This window comes from Oncorhynchus masou, chromosome 1 (assembly GCF_036934945.1).
Source record: "Oncorhynchus masou masou isolate Uvic2021 chromosome 1, UVic_Omas_1.1, whole genome shotgun sequence".
NCBI classification, from domain to species: domain Eukaryota; kingdom Metazoa; phylum Chordata; class Actinopteri; order Salmoniformes; family Salmonidae; genus Oncorhynchus; species Oncorhynchus masou.
In genome coordinates, this window is record NC_088212.1 from 70,841,317 (window position 1) to 70,858,682 (window position 17,366).

Consider the following 17,366-nt stretch of genomic DNA (forward strand, 5'->3'; position numbering starts at 1 on the left):
GATTACAAAAAGAAAACCAGCCCCGTCACGGACCAGGATGTCTTGCTCCCAGGCAGACTAAATAACTTTTTTGCAAGCTTTGAGGACAATACAGTGCCACTGACACGGCCTGCAACGAAAACATGCGGACTCTCCTTCACTGCAGCCGAGGTGAGTAAAACATTTAAACGTGTTAACCCTCGCAAGGCTGCAGGCCCAGACGGCATCCCCAGCCGCACCCTCAGAGCATGCACAGACCAGCTGGCTGGTGTGTTTCTCAACCACACTGCACACTACCCTAACCCATCTGGACAAGAGGAATACCTATGTGAGAATGCTGTTCATTGACTACAGCTCGGCATTTAACACCATACCATACACCATACCAACTCCAAGCTCGTCATCAAAATCGAGACCCTGGGTCTTGACCCTGCCCTGTGCAACTGGGTACTGGACTTCTTGACGGGCCGCCCCCAGGTGGTGAGGGTAGGTAACAACATCTCCTCCCCGCTGATCCTCAACACTGGGGCCCCACAAGGGTGCGTTCTGAGTCCTCTCCTGTACTCCCTGTTCACCCACGACTGCGTGGCCACGCACGCCTCCAACTCAATCATCAAGTTTGCGGACGACACAACAGTGGTAGGCTTGATTACCAACAACGACGAGACGGCCTACAGGGAGGAGGTGAGGGCCCTCGGAGTGTGGTGTCAGGAAAATAACCTCACACTCAACGTCAACAATACTAAGGAGATGATTGTGGACTTCAGGAAACAGCAGAGGGAACACCCCCCTATCCACATCGATGGAACAGTAGTGGAGAGGGTAGTAACCCCGCTGTTCACCCCGCTATCATCCAGAAGGCGAGGTCAGTACAGGTGCATCAAAGCTGGGACAGAGAGACTGAAAAACAGCTTCTATCTCAAGGCCATCAGGCTGTTAAACAGCCACCACTAACATTGAGTGGCTGCTGCCAACACACTGACTCAACTCCAGCAACTTTAATAATGGGCATTGATGGGAAATGATGTAAAATATATCACTAGCCACTTTAAACAATGCTACCTAATATAATGTTTACATACCCTACATTATTCATCTCATATGTATATGTATATACTGTACTCTATATCATCTACTGCATCTTTATGTAATACATGTATCACTAGCCACTTTAACTATGCCACTTTGTTTACATACTCATCTCATATGTATATACTGTACTCGATACCACCGACTGCATCTTGCCTATGCTGCTCTGTACCATCACTCATTCATATATCTTTATGTACATATTCTTTATCCCCTTACACTTGTGTGTATAAGACAGTAGTTTTGGAATTGTTAGTTAGATTACTTGTTGGTTATTACTGCATTGCCGGAACTAGAAGCACAAGCATTTCACTACACTCACATTAACATCTGCTAACCATGTGTATGTGACAAATAACATTTGATTTGATTTTGGACTCTCTCTCTGTCACACCTGCTATCTCTAACTCTGAATGATCGGCTATGAAAAGCCAACTGACATTTACTCCTGAGGTGCTGACCTGATGCACCCTCTACAACCACTGTGATTATTATTATTTGACCCTGCTGGTCATCTATGAACATTTGAACATCTTGGCCATGTTCTGTTATAATCTCCACCCAGCACAGCCAGAAGAGGACTGGCCACCCCTCATAGCCTGGTTCCTCTCTAGGTTTCTTCCTAGGTTTTGGCCTTTCTAGGGAGCTTTTCCTAGCCACTGTGCAACTACACCTGCATTGCTTGCTGTTTGGGGTTTCAGGCTGGGTTTCTGTACAGCACTTTGAGACATCAGCTGATGTAAGAAGGGCTTCATAAATACATTTGATTGATTGAATTGATTTGTATGTGTATGTGTATGTGTATGTGTATGTGTGTGTGTGTGTGTGTGTGTGTGTGTGTGTGTGTGTGTATGTGTGTGTGTGTGTATGTGTATGTGTGTGTGTATGTGTATGTGTGTGTGTGTGTGTGTGTGTATGTGTATGTGTGTGTGTGTGTGTGTGTGTGTGTATGTGTATGTGTATGTGTGTGTGTCTAACCTGTGTGTGTCTGAGCGTAGCTCTCCTCCCTCCCCAGGTCGTCCCAAGTCCAGGTGTTGCTCTAAGACCTGCTGCCTGAACTCTGACACCTGGTACTGACGATCCTCCTTCTCCTGGCGAAGCATCCGTTGCCGCGCCAACCAGCGCTCTTCCTCATTGGTCCGCTGGAGCATCATGGCGGCGGTGAGACCCGCCCCCACGCCGCCGGGCCCCAGGTAGAGGCCATGGGCAGAGACCAGGCCGGGAACGCCGTGATGTGATTGGCTCAGGGAGGAGTGGAGGCCTGGTGGCATTGGCTTAGGAGCTTGGAGGGCGGACTCTTTGGTTTTGTCTGAGAAGAGGGGGAAAATGTGTTTTTATCCTGATTATTGAAGACCTATATAAGTGTGATGTGAACTGTTTTTATTGAGGTGACACGGGTCATGGAAATATTTTTAGTGGTACAATATAAAGTTAGGCAGGACTGTGCTTGAGAGGTTTGAAGGACGGTGGGGTGGTGTTGTGTCGTACCTGGCCGGTTGAGGGTGAGTCTCTCAGGCTTGGTTCTGTCCTCCTGTCCTCTCATGGCATGGAGCTCAGCCAGGTAGTGACTCTCCATCGCCTTGGACTGTAGCTCCTTCTCTCTCATCACTCTCTCCTTCTGCCTCTCCTTCTGCCTCTCCATCTCCCTCTCTCTCTCTCGCTCCTTCTCTCTCTCCCGCTCCCTCTCCCGCTCACGCTCTCTCTCCCGCTCCAGCTCCTTCTCTCTTTCTCGCTCCCTCTCTCTTTCTCTCTCCCGCTCCTTCTCTCGCTCCGCTTCACGCTCCCTCTCTTTCTCGCGCTCTCGTTCACGCTCGCGCTCCCTCTCTCGCTGTCGGAGCTCATCTTCCATCTGGAGCCTGTAGAAGAGAGACATTGGGGAAGAGAGAAGGAGAGAGACATAAGTGAAGAGAGAAGGAGAGAGAGACATAATGGAGGAGATAAGGAGAGAGAGACAAGGGATGAGAGAAGGAAAGAGACATAAGGGTAGAGAGAAGGAGAGAGAGACATAAGGGAAGAGAGAAGGAGAGAGAGACATAAGGGAAGAGAGAAGGAGAGAGACATAAGTGAAGAGAGAAGGAGAGAGAGACAAGGGAAGAGAGAAGGAGAGAGACAAGGGATGAGAAAAGGAAAGAGACATACGGGAAGAGAGAAGGAGAGAGAGACATAAGGGAAGAGAGAAGGAAAGATACATAAGTGAAGAGAGAAGGAGAGAGAGACATAAGGGAAGAGAGAAGGAGAGAGAGACATAAGGGAAGAGAGAAGGAGAGAGACATAAGGGAAGAGAGGAGAGAGACATAAGGGAAGAGACAAGGAAAGATTCATAAGTGAAGAGAGAAGGAGAGAGAGACAAGGGATGAGAGAAGGAGAGAGAGACATAAGGGAAGAGAGAAGGAGAGAGAGATATAAGGGAAGAGAGAAGGAGAGAGACGTAATGGAAGAGAGAAGGAGAGAGACATAAGGGAAGAGAGAAGGAAAGATACATAAGGGAAGAGAGAAGGAGAGAGAGACAAGGGATGAGAGAAGGAAAGAGACATAAGGGAAGAGAGAAGGAGAGAGAGACATAAGGGAAGAGAAGGAGAGAGAGACAAGGGATGAGAGAAGGAAAGAGAGACATAAGGGAAGAGAGAAGGAGAGAGACAAGGGATGAGAGAAGGAGAGAGAGACATACGGGAAGAGAGAAGGAGAGAGAGACATAATGGAAGAGAGAAGGAGAGAGAGACATAAGGGAAGAGAGAAGGAGAGAGAGACATAAGGGAAGAGAGAAGGAGAGAGACATAAGGGAAGAGAGAAGGAGAGAGAGACATAAGGGAAGAGAGAAGGAGAGAGAGACATAAGGGAAGAGAGAAGGAGAGAGAGAGACATAAGGGAAGAGAGAAGGAGAGAGAGACATAAGGGAAGAGAGAAGGAAAGATACATAAGGGAAGAGAGAAGGAAAGAGAGACAAGGGAAGAGAGAAGGAGAGAGACATAAGGGAAGAGAGAAGGAAAGAGAGACAAGGGAAGAGAGAAGGAGAGAGACATAAGGGAAGAGATAAGGAAAGAGAGATATAAGGGAAGAGAAGGAGAGAGAGACATAAGGAAAGAGAGAAGGAAAAAGAGACATTAGGGAAGAGAGAAGGAGAGAGAGACATAAGGGAAGAGAGAAGGAAAGAGAGACATTAGGGAAGAGAGAAGGAAAGAGAGACATTAGGGAAGAGAGAAGGAAAGAGACATTAGGGAAGAGAGGAGAGAGAGACATTAGGGAAGAGAGAAGGAGAGAGAGACATTAGGGAAGAGACAAGGGAAGAGAGGAGAGAGAGACATTAGGGAAGAGAGAAGGAAAGAGAGCCATTAGGGAAGAGAGAAGGGAAGAGAGGAGAGAGAGACATTAGGGAAGAGAGAAGGAGAGAGAGACATAAGGGAAGAGAGAAGGAGAGAGAGACATAAGGGAAGAGAGAAGGAAAGAGAGACATTAGGGAAGAGAGAAGGGAAGAGAGACATAAGGGAAGAGAGAAGGAAAGAGAGACATTAGGGAAGAGAGAAGGAAAGAGAGACATTAGGGAAGAGACAAGGGAAGAGAGGAGAGAGAGAGAGACATAAGGGAAGAGAGAAGGAAAGAGAGACATAAGGGAAGAGACAAGGGAAGAGAGACATAAGAGAAGAGAGAAGGAGAGAGAGACATAAGGGAAGAGAGAAGGAGAGAGAGACATAAGGGAAGAGAGAAGGAAAGAGAGACATAAGGGAAGAGACAAGGGAAGAGAGACATAAGAGAAGAGAGAAGGAGAGAGAGACATAAGGGAAGAGAGAAGGAGAGAGAGACATAAGGGAAGAGAGAAGGAGAGAGAGACATAAGGGAAGAGAGAAGGAGAGAGAGACATAAGGGAAGAGACAAGGGAAGAGAGACATAAGAGAAGAGAGAAGGAGAGAGAGATTAGGGAAGAGAGAAGGAGAGAGAGACATTAGGGAAGAGAGAAGGAGAGAGAGACATAAGTGAAGAGAAGGAAAGATAGACATAAGGGAAGAGACAAGGGAAGAGAGAAGGAGAGAGAGACATTAGAGAAGAGAGGAGAGAGAGACATAAGGGAAGAGAGAAGGGAAGAGACAAGGAAAGAGAGAAGGAAAGAGAGACATTAGTGAAGAGAGAAGGAAATAGAGACAGAAGGGAAGAGAGAAGGAGAGAGAGACATAAGGGAAGAGAGAATGAGAGAGAGACATAAGGGAAGAGAAGTAGAGAGAGACATAAGAGAAGAGAGAAGGAAAGAGAGACATTAGAGAAGAGAGAAGGAAAGAGAGACATAAGGGAAGAGAAGGAGAGAGAGACATAAGGGAAGAGAGAAGGAAAGAGACATAAGGTAAGAGAGAAGGAGAGAGACATAAGGGAAGCGAGAAGGAAAGAGAGACATACGGGAAGAGAGAAGGAGAGAGACATAAGGGAAGAGAGAAGGAGAGAGACATAAGGGAAGAGAGAAGGAAAGAGACATAAGGGAAGAGAGAAGGAAAGAGAGACATTAGGGAAGAGAGAAGGAAAGAGAAACATTAGGGAAGAGAGAAGGAAAGAGACATTAGGGAAGAGAGAAGGAAAGAGACATTAGGGAAGAGAGAAGGAAAGAGACATTAGGGAAGAGAGAAGGAAAGAGAGACATTAGGGAAGAGAGAAGGAAAGAGAGACATTAGGGAAGAGACAAGGGAAGAGAGACATTAGGGAAGAGAGAAGGAAAGAGAGACATTAGAGAAGAGAGAAGGAAAGAGAGACATTAGGGAAGAGAGAAGGAAAGAGACATTAGGGAAGAGAGAAGGAAAGAGACATTAGGGAAGAGAGAAGGAAAGAGACATTAGGGAAGAGAGAAGGAAAGAGACATTAGGGAAGAGAGAAGGAAAGAGAGACATTAGGGAAGAGAGAAGGAAAGAGAGACATTAGGGAAGAGACAAGGGAAGAGAGACATTAGGGAAGAGAGAAGGAAAGAGAGACATTAGGGAAGAGAGAAGGAAAGAGAGACATAAGGAAGGAGAGAATTTCCCATTTTGTGTGTGTGTACGCTATATGTGTGTGTATGTATGAGTGTGTAGAAGAGGACAGGACCTTTCAGACAGTCTCTCAGACTGCAGAGCGGACAGTGAGGCGTGTGTGAGGTCCCCAGGGTAGCGGACCCCCTGCAGGTGCATGTGGACAGCAGAGGGGTGCAGGGGGGGCAGGCCTCCCCCTCCTTGGAGCTGGTAGAACGGTGACCTCAGAGCTGATAGACAGAACGGATCATCCATCCTGAGAGAGAGAGAGAGAGAGAGAGAGGGGAGGGAGAGAGAGAGAGAGAGGGGGGGAGAGGTAGAGAGAGAGAAAGAAAGAGAGAGAGAGAGAGAGGGGGGGGGGAGAGAGAGAGAGAGAGGGAGAGAGAGCAACAGAGAGGAGGGGAGAGGGAGAGAAACAGAGAGGAGGGGAGAGAGAGAGAGAAACAGAGAGGAGGGAATTGAAAGAAAAGATACAGAGAGAGAGAGAGGGGTGGGGTTGAAAGGAAGAGAGAGAGAGAGAATAGAACAGTGTGTGAGTGTCCCAGTTAACCAGTATTTACATCATTAACCTGAGCTTTGTGTCTCCATAGGAGGGGGCATTAGAGGGTCAGCCAACCTGTCAAATAACCTCAATCAAACCCACACAGCACACTGCTGTACAGCAGCCACACTTCACTCTTTGGATGTGTGTGTGTATGTGTGTGTGTGTGTGTGTGTGTGTGTGTGTGTGTGTTTGAGAGAGAGAGACAGAGACACAGAGAGAGAGAGAGAGAGAGAGAGAGAGAAAGAGGGGGGGAGAGAGAGAGGTAGAGAGAGAGAGAGACAGAGACAGAGAGAGGGAGAGAGAGAGAGAGAGAAGAGACAGAGAGTGTGTGTGTGTGTGTGTGTGTTGTCAGTCTGATGTCTGTGTCTGTCTGTCTCTGCCTCTCCATGGCTCATCTCATCATTAACTCCATTACTGGGCTGTGTGTGATGACTTCTGCCCTCCTCTCATCCTGCTGTGCTGCTGACATAGCACGGTCATGCACCCTGTCCCATAGCCTACAGCAGACAGCACATCAAACCCACACACACGCGCACGCACACACGCCCGCAAATGACAGGATCGAATCCAAACTAAGCACTACCTGTCTCCATCAATTCTAACCCTTGTCATCAAACTGTCTGTCCACAGAAAAAAAGACTAGAGGCTAACTGGGGCTGTCTTCAACATCCCTGGAGGTAGTAGCCACTGACAACAACATCAAACACTAGCTAGCATGTTTTTATCCCTAGCCTTTGAGTGTTAGCAAGCACTGGAAACGGTAAGAGTACCAAAGACTAGGGGCTAACTGGAGCTTTAGCATTGGTGTCATTTAAAAGCACTGAAACAGTATCCAACACTAGAGGCAATCCAAAGGTTCTGTTAGCACCGCTACCTAGCAGTAGATCAACGAGTGTTGTCCTGACTCACCTGTAGGGGGCGAAGGAGGGATGTGGCAGGTAGGAGGGATGGTAGTAGGCGGCGGCGGTGGCGGGGTCCAGGCCCAGGGGCAGTCCAGAAGGCATGCGGAGGTCCTCGGCCGTGGCGTAGGGACGGAACCCCCGCAGGTACTCCTCTGGTACACCACCAGGGGGCACTCCATGGGGCAGCTGCCTGGGCAGACTGGTGAGAGGAGAGGAAGGGAGGAAAGGGAGAGAGGGAAGGAAGTATATAGGAATAATGACGGAAGGAGGGGAAGGGAGAGGAGGGAGAGAAGGAGGGAGGAGGGAGGGGAATAGGAAGCGAGGGGATTTACTTAGTTAATTGTATTTGATCATTATAAATACACCTTATAAAAGACAGGGTAGGACAGAGTGTACTGTCAGCGCTGTACTGTACAGGCAGTGTTACTGACTTGAGGGGCTGGAAGCGTGCGTCCTGCATGACAGCACCGGGGCTCAGGCCAAAGGCATAGGGGTTTCCTATGAGGTGAGCAGGGACTGAGGGGCCACCTTTCTCCTGCTGGTGGGGCGCCTCTGCTCCCAGACGCTCCCTACTGACCCCACGAGGGCCCGAGTCAGTCTGAGAGAGAGTGAGAAAGACAAAGGGGAGGGAGAGAGGGAGAAGCACAGTCTTAGTAATTGTTCCCGGGGGCCTGTGACCGACACGGTTGTCCACACACACGGACCACATCCTGGGGATGAGAGGGGGGAAGAATAGGCCCCTCTCTCTATCTCTGGTAACATCCCCCACCCCCAGGCCCTATTCTCACACACACGCACACACACACACACGCACGCACGCACGCACGCACACACACACACACACACACACACACACACACGCACACACACACACACACACGCACACACGCACACACGCACACACGCACACACACACACACACACACACACACACACACACACACACACACACACACACACACACACACACACACGCACACACGCACACACGCACACACACACACACAGAAATTGAGTGCTCTCGTCATACTAAGCAAGGCTCGTCATCTGCTCTCTGAAGAGGACACCGTGAAATGGAAGAAAATCAACAGTCACAGACATTCCTCAGCACCAAGCAGACAAGAGCTCCTTTACACTGCATCACATCCTCTACTGCTGCTACTGTTCTCTTACTTCACAGATGGAAACAGTTTTGTTCAGGACATATGATGTAGGTGTGGTAGAGACACTGAAGCAGTAGTCTGAGCCTCCTCTACCCAGCACACTGACTGTGATCCTGACAACAGAGCAGGAGTGTGTGTGTCTGGAGATGAGCCATGCTAGAACATCAACTGGCGGTGAAAACAAAGCCCACAGCAGCATCTGCTCCCCCTCTCTCTTCCTCTCCCCTCACTCTCTCTCTCTCCCTGGCAGCATGCATGGGATCACTTCCCCAATCTCACAACACAGACACATAAACACACACTGTTTCAGCCCAACAAAGGCAACCTGCAGAGAAGCTTTGGTTTGTCCCAGCCTACATATCCACTTACAGTATTTAATCCAGGGAATGAAGAGAGGGGTAGGGAGAAGACCAGTATTTAGTCCAGGGTATGGAGAGAGGGAGAGGGAGAAGACCAGTATTTAGTCCAGGGTATGGAGAGAGGGAGAGGGAGAAGGACAGTATTTAGTCCAGGGTATGGAGAGAGGGAGAGGGAGAAGACCAGTATTTAGTCCAGGGTATGGAGAGAGGGAGAGGGAGAAGACCAGTATTTAGTCCAGGGTATGGAGATTTATTTAGTCCAGGGAGAGGAGAGAAGACCAGTATTTAGTCCAGGGTATGGAGAGAGGGAGAGGGAGAAGACCAGTATTTAGTCCAGGGTATGGAGAGAGGGAGAGGGAGAAGACCAGTATTTAGTCCAGGGTATGGAGAGAGGGAGAGGGAGAAGAACAGTATTTAGTCCAGGGTATGGAGAGAGGGGTAGGGAGAAGACCAGTATTTAGTCCAGGGTATGGAGAGAGGGGTAGGGAGAAGACCAGTATTTAGTCCAGGGTATGGAGAGAGGGAGAGGGAGAAGACCAGTATTTAGTCCAGGGTATGGAGAGAGGGAGAGGGAGAAGACCAGTATTTAGTCCAGGGTATGGAGAGAGGGGTAGGGAGAAGACCAGTATTTAGTCCAGGGTATGGAGAGAGGGAGAGGGAGAAGAACAGTATTTAGTCCAGGGTATGGATAGAGGGAGAGGGAGAAGAACAGTATTTAGTCCAGGGTATGGATAGAGGGAGAGGGAGAAGACCAGTATTTAGTCCAGGGTATGGAGAGAGGGAGAGGGAGAAGAACAGTATTTAGTCCAGGGTATGGATAGAGGGAGAGGGAGAAGAACAGTATTTAGTCCATGGTATGGAGAGAGGGAGAGGGAGAAGAACAGTACTTAGTCCAAGGTATGGAGAGAGGGAGAGGGAGAAGAACAGTACTTAGTCCAGGGTATGGAGAGAGGGAGAGGGAGAAGAACAGTAGTCCAGGGGAGAGAGGGAAGAAAGAACAGTACTTAGTCCAGGGTATGGAGAGAGGGAGAGGGAGAAGAACAGTACTTAGTCCAGGGTATGGAGAGAGGGAGAATAACAGTATTTAATCCATGGTATGGAGAGAGGGAGAGGGAGAAGAACAGTATTTAGTCCAGGGTATGGAGAGAGGGAGAGGGAGAAGAACAGTATTTAGTCCAGGGTATGGATAGAGGGAGAGGGAGAAGAACAGTATTTAGTCCAGGGTATGGAGAGAGGGAGAGGGAGAAGAACAGTATTTAGTCCAGGGTATGGAGAGAGGGAGAGGGAGAAGAACAGTATTTAGTCCAGGGTATGGAGAGAGGGAGAGGGAGAAGAACAGTATTTAGTCCAGGGTATGGAGAGAGGGAGAGGAGAAGAACAGTATTTAGTCCAGGGTATGGAGAGAGGGAGAGGGAGAAACAGAACAGTATTTAGTCCAGGGTATGGATAGAGGGAGAGGGAGAAGAACAGTATTTAGTCCAGGGTATGGAGAGAGGGAGAGGGAGAAGAACAGTATTTAGTCCAGGGTATGGAGAGAGGGAGAGGGAGAAGAACAGTATTTAGTCCAGGGTATGGAGAGAGGGAGAGGGAGAAGAACAGTATTTAGTCCAGGGTATGGAGAGAGGGAGAGGGAGAAGAACAGTATTTAGTCCAGGGTATGGAGAGAGGGAGAGGGAGGAACAGTAGAAGAACAGTATTTAGTCCAGGGTATGGAGAGAGGGAGAGGGAGAATAACAGTATTTAGTCCAGGGTATGGAGAGAGGGAGAGGGAGAAGAACAGTATTTAGTCCAGGGTATGGAGAGAGGGAGAGGGAGAAGAACAGTATTTAGTCCAGGGTATGGATAGAGGGAGAGGGAGAATAACAGTATTTAGTCCAGGGTATGGAGAGAGGGAGAGGGAGAAGAACAGTATTTAGTCCAGGGTATGGAGAGAGGGAGAGGGAGAAGAACAGTATTTAGTCCAGGGTATGGAGAGAGGGAGAGGGAGAATAACATAATTTAGTCCAGGGTATGGAGAGAGGGAGAGGGAGAATAACAGTATTTAGTCCAGGGTATGGAGAGAGGGAGAGGGAGAAGAACAGTATTTAGTCCAGGGTATGGAGAGAGGGAGAGGGAGAAGAACAGTATTTAGTCCAGGGTATGGAGAGAGGGAGAGGGAGAAGAACAGTATTTAGTCCAGGGTATGGAGAGAGGGAGAGGGAGAAGAACAGTATTTAGTCCAGGGTATGGAGAGAGGGAGAGGGAGAATAACATAATTTAGTCCAGGGTATGGAGAGAGGGAGAGGGAGAATAACAGTATTTAGTCCAGGGTATGGAGAGAGGGAGAGGGAGAAGAACAGTATTTAGTCCAGGGTATGGATAGAGGGAGAGGGAGAATAACAGTATTTAGTCCAGGGTATGGAGAGAGGGAGAGGGAGAATAACAGTATTTAGTCCAGGGTATAGAGAGAGGGAGAGGGAGAAAAGCATCATTCAAGGGCTCTTGGAGAGAAACGGAAGAGAGGGTAGAAAGAGGTAGGGAGAGGATGATGGTCGAGAATGCCCAGGGATGAGAGTGGTTATTCCCTCTCTTCTGCACCCTCCTCTCCCCACACCAGATAATAGGAGAGGTAAGAGCTAGGGTACTGTTGCCATTGAAACACGTACAATGGCAGGGGGAGGAGGTAGGAAGGTACCCTGCTAAATTAACCCCTTGGATCCCTGGGAATAACGGTAGGTTTTTCTACATCACTGTGTGTGTATAGTATGTTTGTGTGTGTGTACAGTATGTGTGTGAGTGTGTGTGTGTGTCTCTTTCCGCTGTCACTGAGAAAATACATCCCATTTAGTCCCATTTACCCCAACCTCCTGTCCCATTATGCTCACCCCTTCAAACCATTACCCCTACCCCCTCTCCCAGCCAATGACCTGGGGTGACACTGACAGACTAACATTTCATATTAAATGCCTCTAATGTTTGCCCCTCGTTGTTGTTTAACATGCTTCACTGAGCAGCCAGGCAGAGTGGCCCCTGTCCCTCGCCCCAAACCCCCACGCCATGCCGCGCCTCCCCAGTCCCCCCTCCTGCCCTAATGGATGTGTTAGCGTCAGGGAGGTGGGCTCTCCCTCCCCGATGAGCAGCCAACTGGAAAAGTGGTTCAGATATGTCAAAAGAACTCAAAATCAGAGAGGCCCGCTCCCCCTCCATCCTCTTCAACCCTCTCTCTTCCCCTGCCTCCTCCTCCCTCCCGCTCCCCCTCCATCCTCATCCACCCTCCTTCTTCAACCCTCTCTCTTCCCCTGCCTCCTCCTCCCTCCCGCTCCCCCTCCATCCTCATCCACCCTCCTTCTTCAACCCTCTCTCTTCCCCTGCCTCCTCCTCCCTCCCGCTCCCCCTCCATCCTCATCCACCCTCCTTCTTCAACCCTCTCTCTTCCTCTGCCTCCCCCTCCATCCTCATCCACCCTCCTTCTTCAACCCTCTCTCTTCCCCTGCCTCCTCCTCCCTCCCGCTCCCCCTCCATCCTCACCCACCCTCCTTCTTCAACCCTCTCTCTTCCTCTGCCTCCCCCTCCATCCTCATCCACCCTCCTTCTTCAACCCTCTCTCTTCCCCTGCCTCCTCCCCCCTCCCGCTCTCCCTCCATCCTCATCCACCCTCCTTCTTCAACCCTCTCTCTTCCCCTGCCTCCTCCTCCCTCCCGCTCCCCCTCCATCCTCATCCACCCTCCTTCTTCAACCCTCTCTCTTCCCTGCCTCATCCTCCCTCCCGCTCTCCCTCCATCCTCATCCACCCTCCTTCTTCAACCCTCTCTCTTCCCCTGCCTCCTCCTCCCTCCCGCTCCCCCTCCATCCTCATCCACCCTCCTTCTTCAACCCTCTCTCTTCCCCTGCCTCATCCTCCCTCCCGCTCTCCCTCCATCCTCATCCACCCTCCTTCTTCAACCCTCTCTCTTCCTCTGCCTCCCCCTCCATCCTCATCCACCCTCCTTCTTCACCCTCTCTCTTCCTCTGCCTCCTCCTCCCGCTCCCCCTCCATCCTCTTCAACCCTCTCTCTTCCCCTGCCTCCTCCTCCCTCCCGCTCCCCCTCCATCCTCATCCACCCTCCTTCTTCAACCCTCTCTCTTCCTCTGCCTCCCCCTCCATCCTCATCCACCCTCCTTCTTCAACCCTCTCTCTTCCTCTGCCTCCCCCTCCATCCTCATCCACCCTCCTTCTTCAACCCTCTCTCTTCCCCTGCCTCCTCCCCCCTCCCGCTCTCCCTCCATCCTCATCCACCCTCCTTCTTCAACCCTCTCTCTTCCCCTGCCTCCTCCCCCCTCCCGCTCTCCCTCCATCCTCATCCACCCTCCTTCTTCAACCCTCTCTCTTCCCCTGCCTCCTCCCCCCTCCCGCTCTCCCTCAATCCTCATCCACCCTCCTTCTTCAACCCTCTCTCTTCCTCTGCCTCTCCCTCCATCCTCCTCCACCCTCCTTCTTCAAACCTCTCTCTTCCTCTGCTTCCTCCTCCCTCCCTCTCCCCCTTCATCTCTATCCATGGAACGGTAAACGGTGGCTGTCTGACAGTACAGGCTGCCTATTAGCAGGCTGCTGACATTTAGCCCATCTCGCCCTAACTTGCTGACACACACACACACACACACACACACACACACACACACACACACACACACACACACACACACACACACACACACACACACACACACACACACACACACGCACACACCACACAGTGCCCATCTCTCCACCTGTCCTACTGAGCGCCATATTACGTATTAGCACAGAGAGAACAGAGCTAGCCACGCCTAGCCCCAAATATCCCTATAAATCAAGGAGAGAGGGTACGCTACGTTGGTGTGGCAGTGCCTGCCTGTCTGTCTGTCTCCTCGCTAGTCACCATTGTGAAATGGCAGCGTCTATTTTTAAACAACATCTGTTAGAGAGCCACCAGGAAAAGAGGATTTGTGTCTTTTATCTGCCTCTCATCCGGCTGTTCTGATGCATCTGGATTCAATCATGACCCCACAGAGTGTGCTGGGAAGAATGTCTTTTCATTGTTTTTAACATGAGCCTGATTAGTGTTGATAACAGGCAGCCATGTTGAAAATGGTATTTTAAAATGTGTCCTTCCAAAATGATTATTTGTTTCACAGTTACATCAGTTCTGTTCCTAAAATGAAAATGCAGTGACTTCAACCGATGACCAATTTCAAAGACAGATTAACACCAAATCATTTTCTAATGAATCAAATGACATTTTATTTGTCACATGCTTGGTAAACAACAGGTGTAAACGAACAGTGAAAGGCTTACTTACAGGCCCTTCCCAACAGCGCAGAGAAAAATGTATTTAAAAAATAGACAGATAAAAACTCAAGGAATAAATACGCAATGAGTAAGGATAACTTGGATATATACACGGGGTATCAGTACCAAGCCGATGTGTAGGGGTGCAGGGTAATTTAGGTAGATACAGTGCCTCGCGAAAGTATTCGGCCCCCTTGAACTTTGCGACCTTTTGCCACATTTCAGGCTTCAAACATAAAGATATAAAACTGTATTTTTTTGTGAAGAATCAACAACAAGTGGGACACAATCATGAAGTGGAACGACATTTATTGGATATTTCAAACTTTTTTAACAAATCAAAAACTGAAAAATTGGGCGTGCAAAATTATTTAGCCCCTTTACTTTCAGTGCAGCAAACTCTCTCCAGAAGTTCAGTGAGGATCTCTGAATGATCCAATGTTGACCTAAATGACTAATGATGATAAATACAATCCACCTGTGTGTAATCAAGTCTCCATATAAATGCACCTGCATTGTGATAGTCTCAGAGGTCCGTTAAAAGCGCAGAGAGCATCATGAAGAACAAGGAACACACCAGGCAGGTCCGAGATACTGTTGTGAAGAAGTTTAAAGCCGGATTTGGATACAAAAAGATTTCCCAAGCTTTAAACATCCCAAGGAGCACTGTGCAAGCGATAATATTGAAATGGAATGAGTATCAGACCACTGCAAATCTACCAAGACCTGGCCGTCCCTCTAAACTTTCAGCTCATACAAGGAGAAGACTGATCAGAGATGCAGCCAAGAGGCCCATGATCACTCTGGATGAACTGCAGAGATCTACAGCTTTGGTGGGAGACTCTGTCCATAGGACAACAATCAGTCGTATATTGCACAAATCTGGCCTTTATGGAAGAGTGGCAAGAAGAAAGCCATTTCTTAAAGATATCCATAAAAAGTGTTGTTTAAAGTTTGCCACAAGCCACCTGGGAGACACACCAAACATGTGGAAGAAGGTGCTCTGGTCAGATGAAACCAAAATTGCACTTTTTGGCAACAATGCAAAACGTTATGTTTGGCGTAAAAGCAACACAGCTCATCACCCTGAAGACACCATACCCACTGTCAAACATGGTGGTGGCAGCATCATGGTTTGGGCCTGCTTTTCTTCAGCAGGGACAGGGAAGATGGTTAAAATTGATAGGAAGATGGATGGAGCCAAATACAGGACCATTCTGGAAGAAAACCTGATGGAGTCTGCAAAAGACCTGAGACTGGGACGGAGATTTGTCTTCCAACAAGACAATGATCCAAAACATAAAGCAAAATCTACAATGGAATGGTTCAAAAATAAACATATCCAGGTGTTAGAGTGTATATGATTCCTCTACATTATAGTACAATGGATGTTATACTGTATCTCAAACAAAGAAAGAAAAAAATATATGAAATAGAATATAACATGCCCTCTGGTGGCCAAGTTACACTACTGCCATTGACTGGGTGCTCTCTCCTCCAAAGCTTGTTTACACACACAAATACACACTCACAGATGTACCCACACACACACGCACAGACTCAGTTGAGTCTCAGAGGCAGATGCATCTTGGGCCAAAGCAAATCAAAAATAAAAGAGGTTCCCGTAGCGCCTGTCTACAACCTGCGTGTGTGTGTGTGTGTGTGTGTGTGTGTGTGTGTCTTGAGAGGATGGTTGACTGTGCACCCTGTGTCTTTTGTCTGAGTGTTCTGCTCTCAGTGGAGCAGAACATTCACCCCCCACCCCTCCCCATAAACCGGGCTGCAGAGTCCACATGAGTCAACATGAGTCCACAGGAGTCAACAGGAGCAGGGTTAGAGCACTGAGCACTGACCCCCTTTGAGGCACAGACCTCTCTCTACTCCTCTCTCTCTGTTGACCTCCGCCTCAACCCATTTCTCTCTCCTCTCTCTCCCTCTCTCTCCCTCTCTCTCCTCTCTCTCCCTCTCTCTCTCTCTCTCTCTCTCTGTCTCTCTCTCTCTCTGTCTCTCTCTCTCCTCTCTCTCTCTCGTCTTTCTCTCTCTCTCTCTCCTACTCTATATGAGAAACAACACCAGTTATCAGAGCCTGCTAAACCATCCTACACTAGAACAGAAGCAATCAGCCAGTACAACACACAGACTATTGAGGAGCTGTTGGGATGACTTTACTGGCAGACAGGAGGCAGAACAGAGATGAATAGAGACTGTCTGACAAACACAGGCTGAGAGACAAAAGACTCACTGCATGGCGCCTGCTGCTACTGGGCTGTGTGTATGTGTGTCACTAAGGGGCCTCTCTAATGATGATGGAGAACTCTGCTCTTGCTGTTTGTGTGCTGGGCTGACAGGATGACCCCACCCCCCCACACACACACCATCTTTCCCTGACCTTTAGCCCTGCTGGAGGCTTCACCCCAAAAATGTGACCCTTATTTCTCAGACTCACACTGAGCAACAAAAACAATCTGATACGGATACTTTCATTTAGCCACACAAACACAGTGGAACACACACACACAGGCACACACACCTTCACACCCAGGCTGCCCCCTCTGTGTAAGCCTGGGCCCTGGCAGCCCCCTGGTGAGGGGTGGGAGACCCCGCGTATGGGAGGCTCATTTACGCCTTTCTGATGGAGCCATGAATCTAAATTGGCAATTAAAAAGCAATTACAGACAGCAGTGGGAACAGACTCCTGCAGTCATTGAAGCAAAATACCAACCCAGCACACCCTCCCCTCTCACCCTCCACTCGCCTCCTCTCCCCTCCCCTCGCTTCCCCTCTCACCCTGCCCTGCCCTCCCCTCCCCTCTCACCCTGCCCTCGCCTCCCATCTCATCCTCCCCTCCCTTCTCACCCTCTCCTCCCTTCTCACCCTCGCCTCCCCTCTCATCCTGCCCTCACCTCCCCTCTCACCCTGCCCTCGCCTCCCATCTCACTCTGCCCAAGTCTCATTCCTAAGCCAGGGAGGCACTAATCAACCCTCCTAACACACACTGAGAGGCAACACACACACACACACACACACACACACACACACACACACACACACACACACACAC

General features: G+C 49.3%; 1 protein-coding gene across 1 annotated transcript in view; it reads right to left on the minus strand.

Moving 5' to 3' along the window:
* The window catches only part of LOC135549982 (genetic suppressor element 1-like), a 446,019-nt gene that overhangs the window by 15,836 nt on the left and 412,817 nt on the right, over positions 1-17,366 (minus strand). Inside the window, 5 exon segments of the mRNA XM_064980399.1 lie at positions 2,047-2,377; positions 2,557-2,924; positions 6,127-6,306; positions 7,504-7,695; positions 7,928-8,094. Coding sequence (XP_064836471.1) covers positions 2,047-2,377; positions 2,557-2,924; positions 6,127-6,306; positions 7,504-7,695; positions 7,928-8,094 — 1,238 coding nt within the window.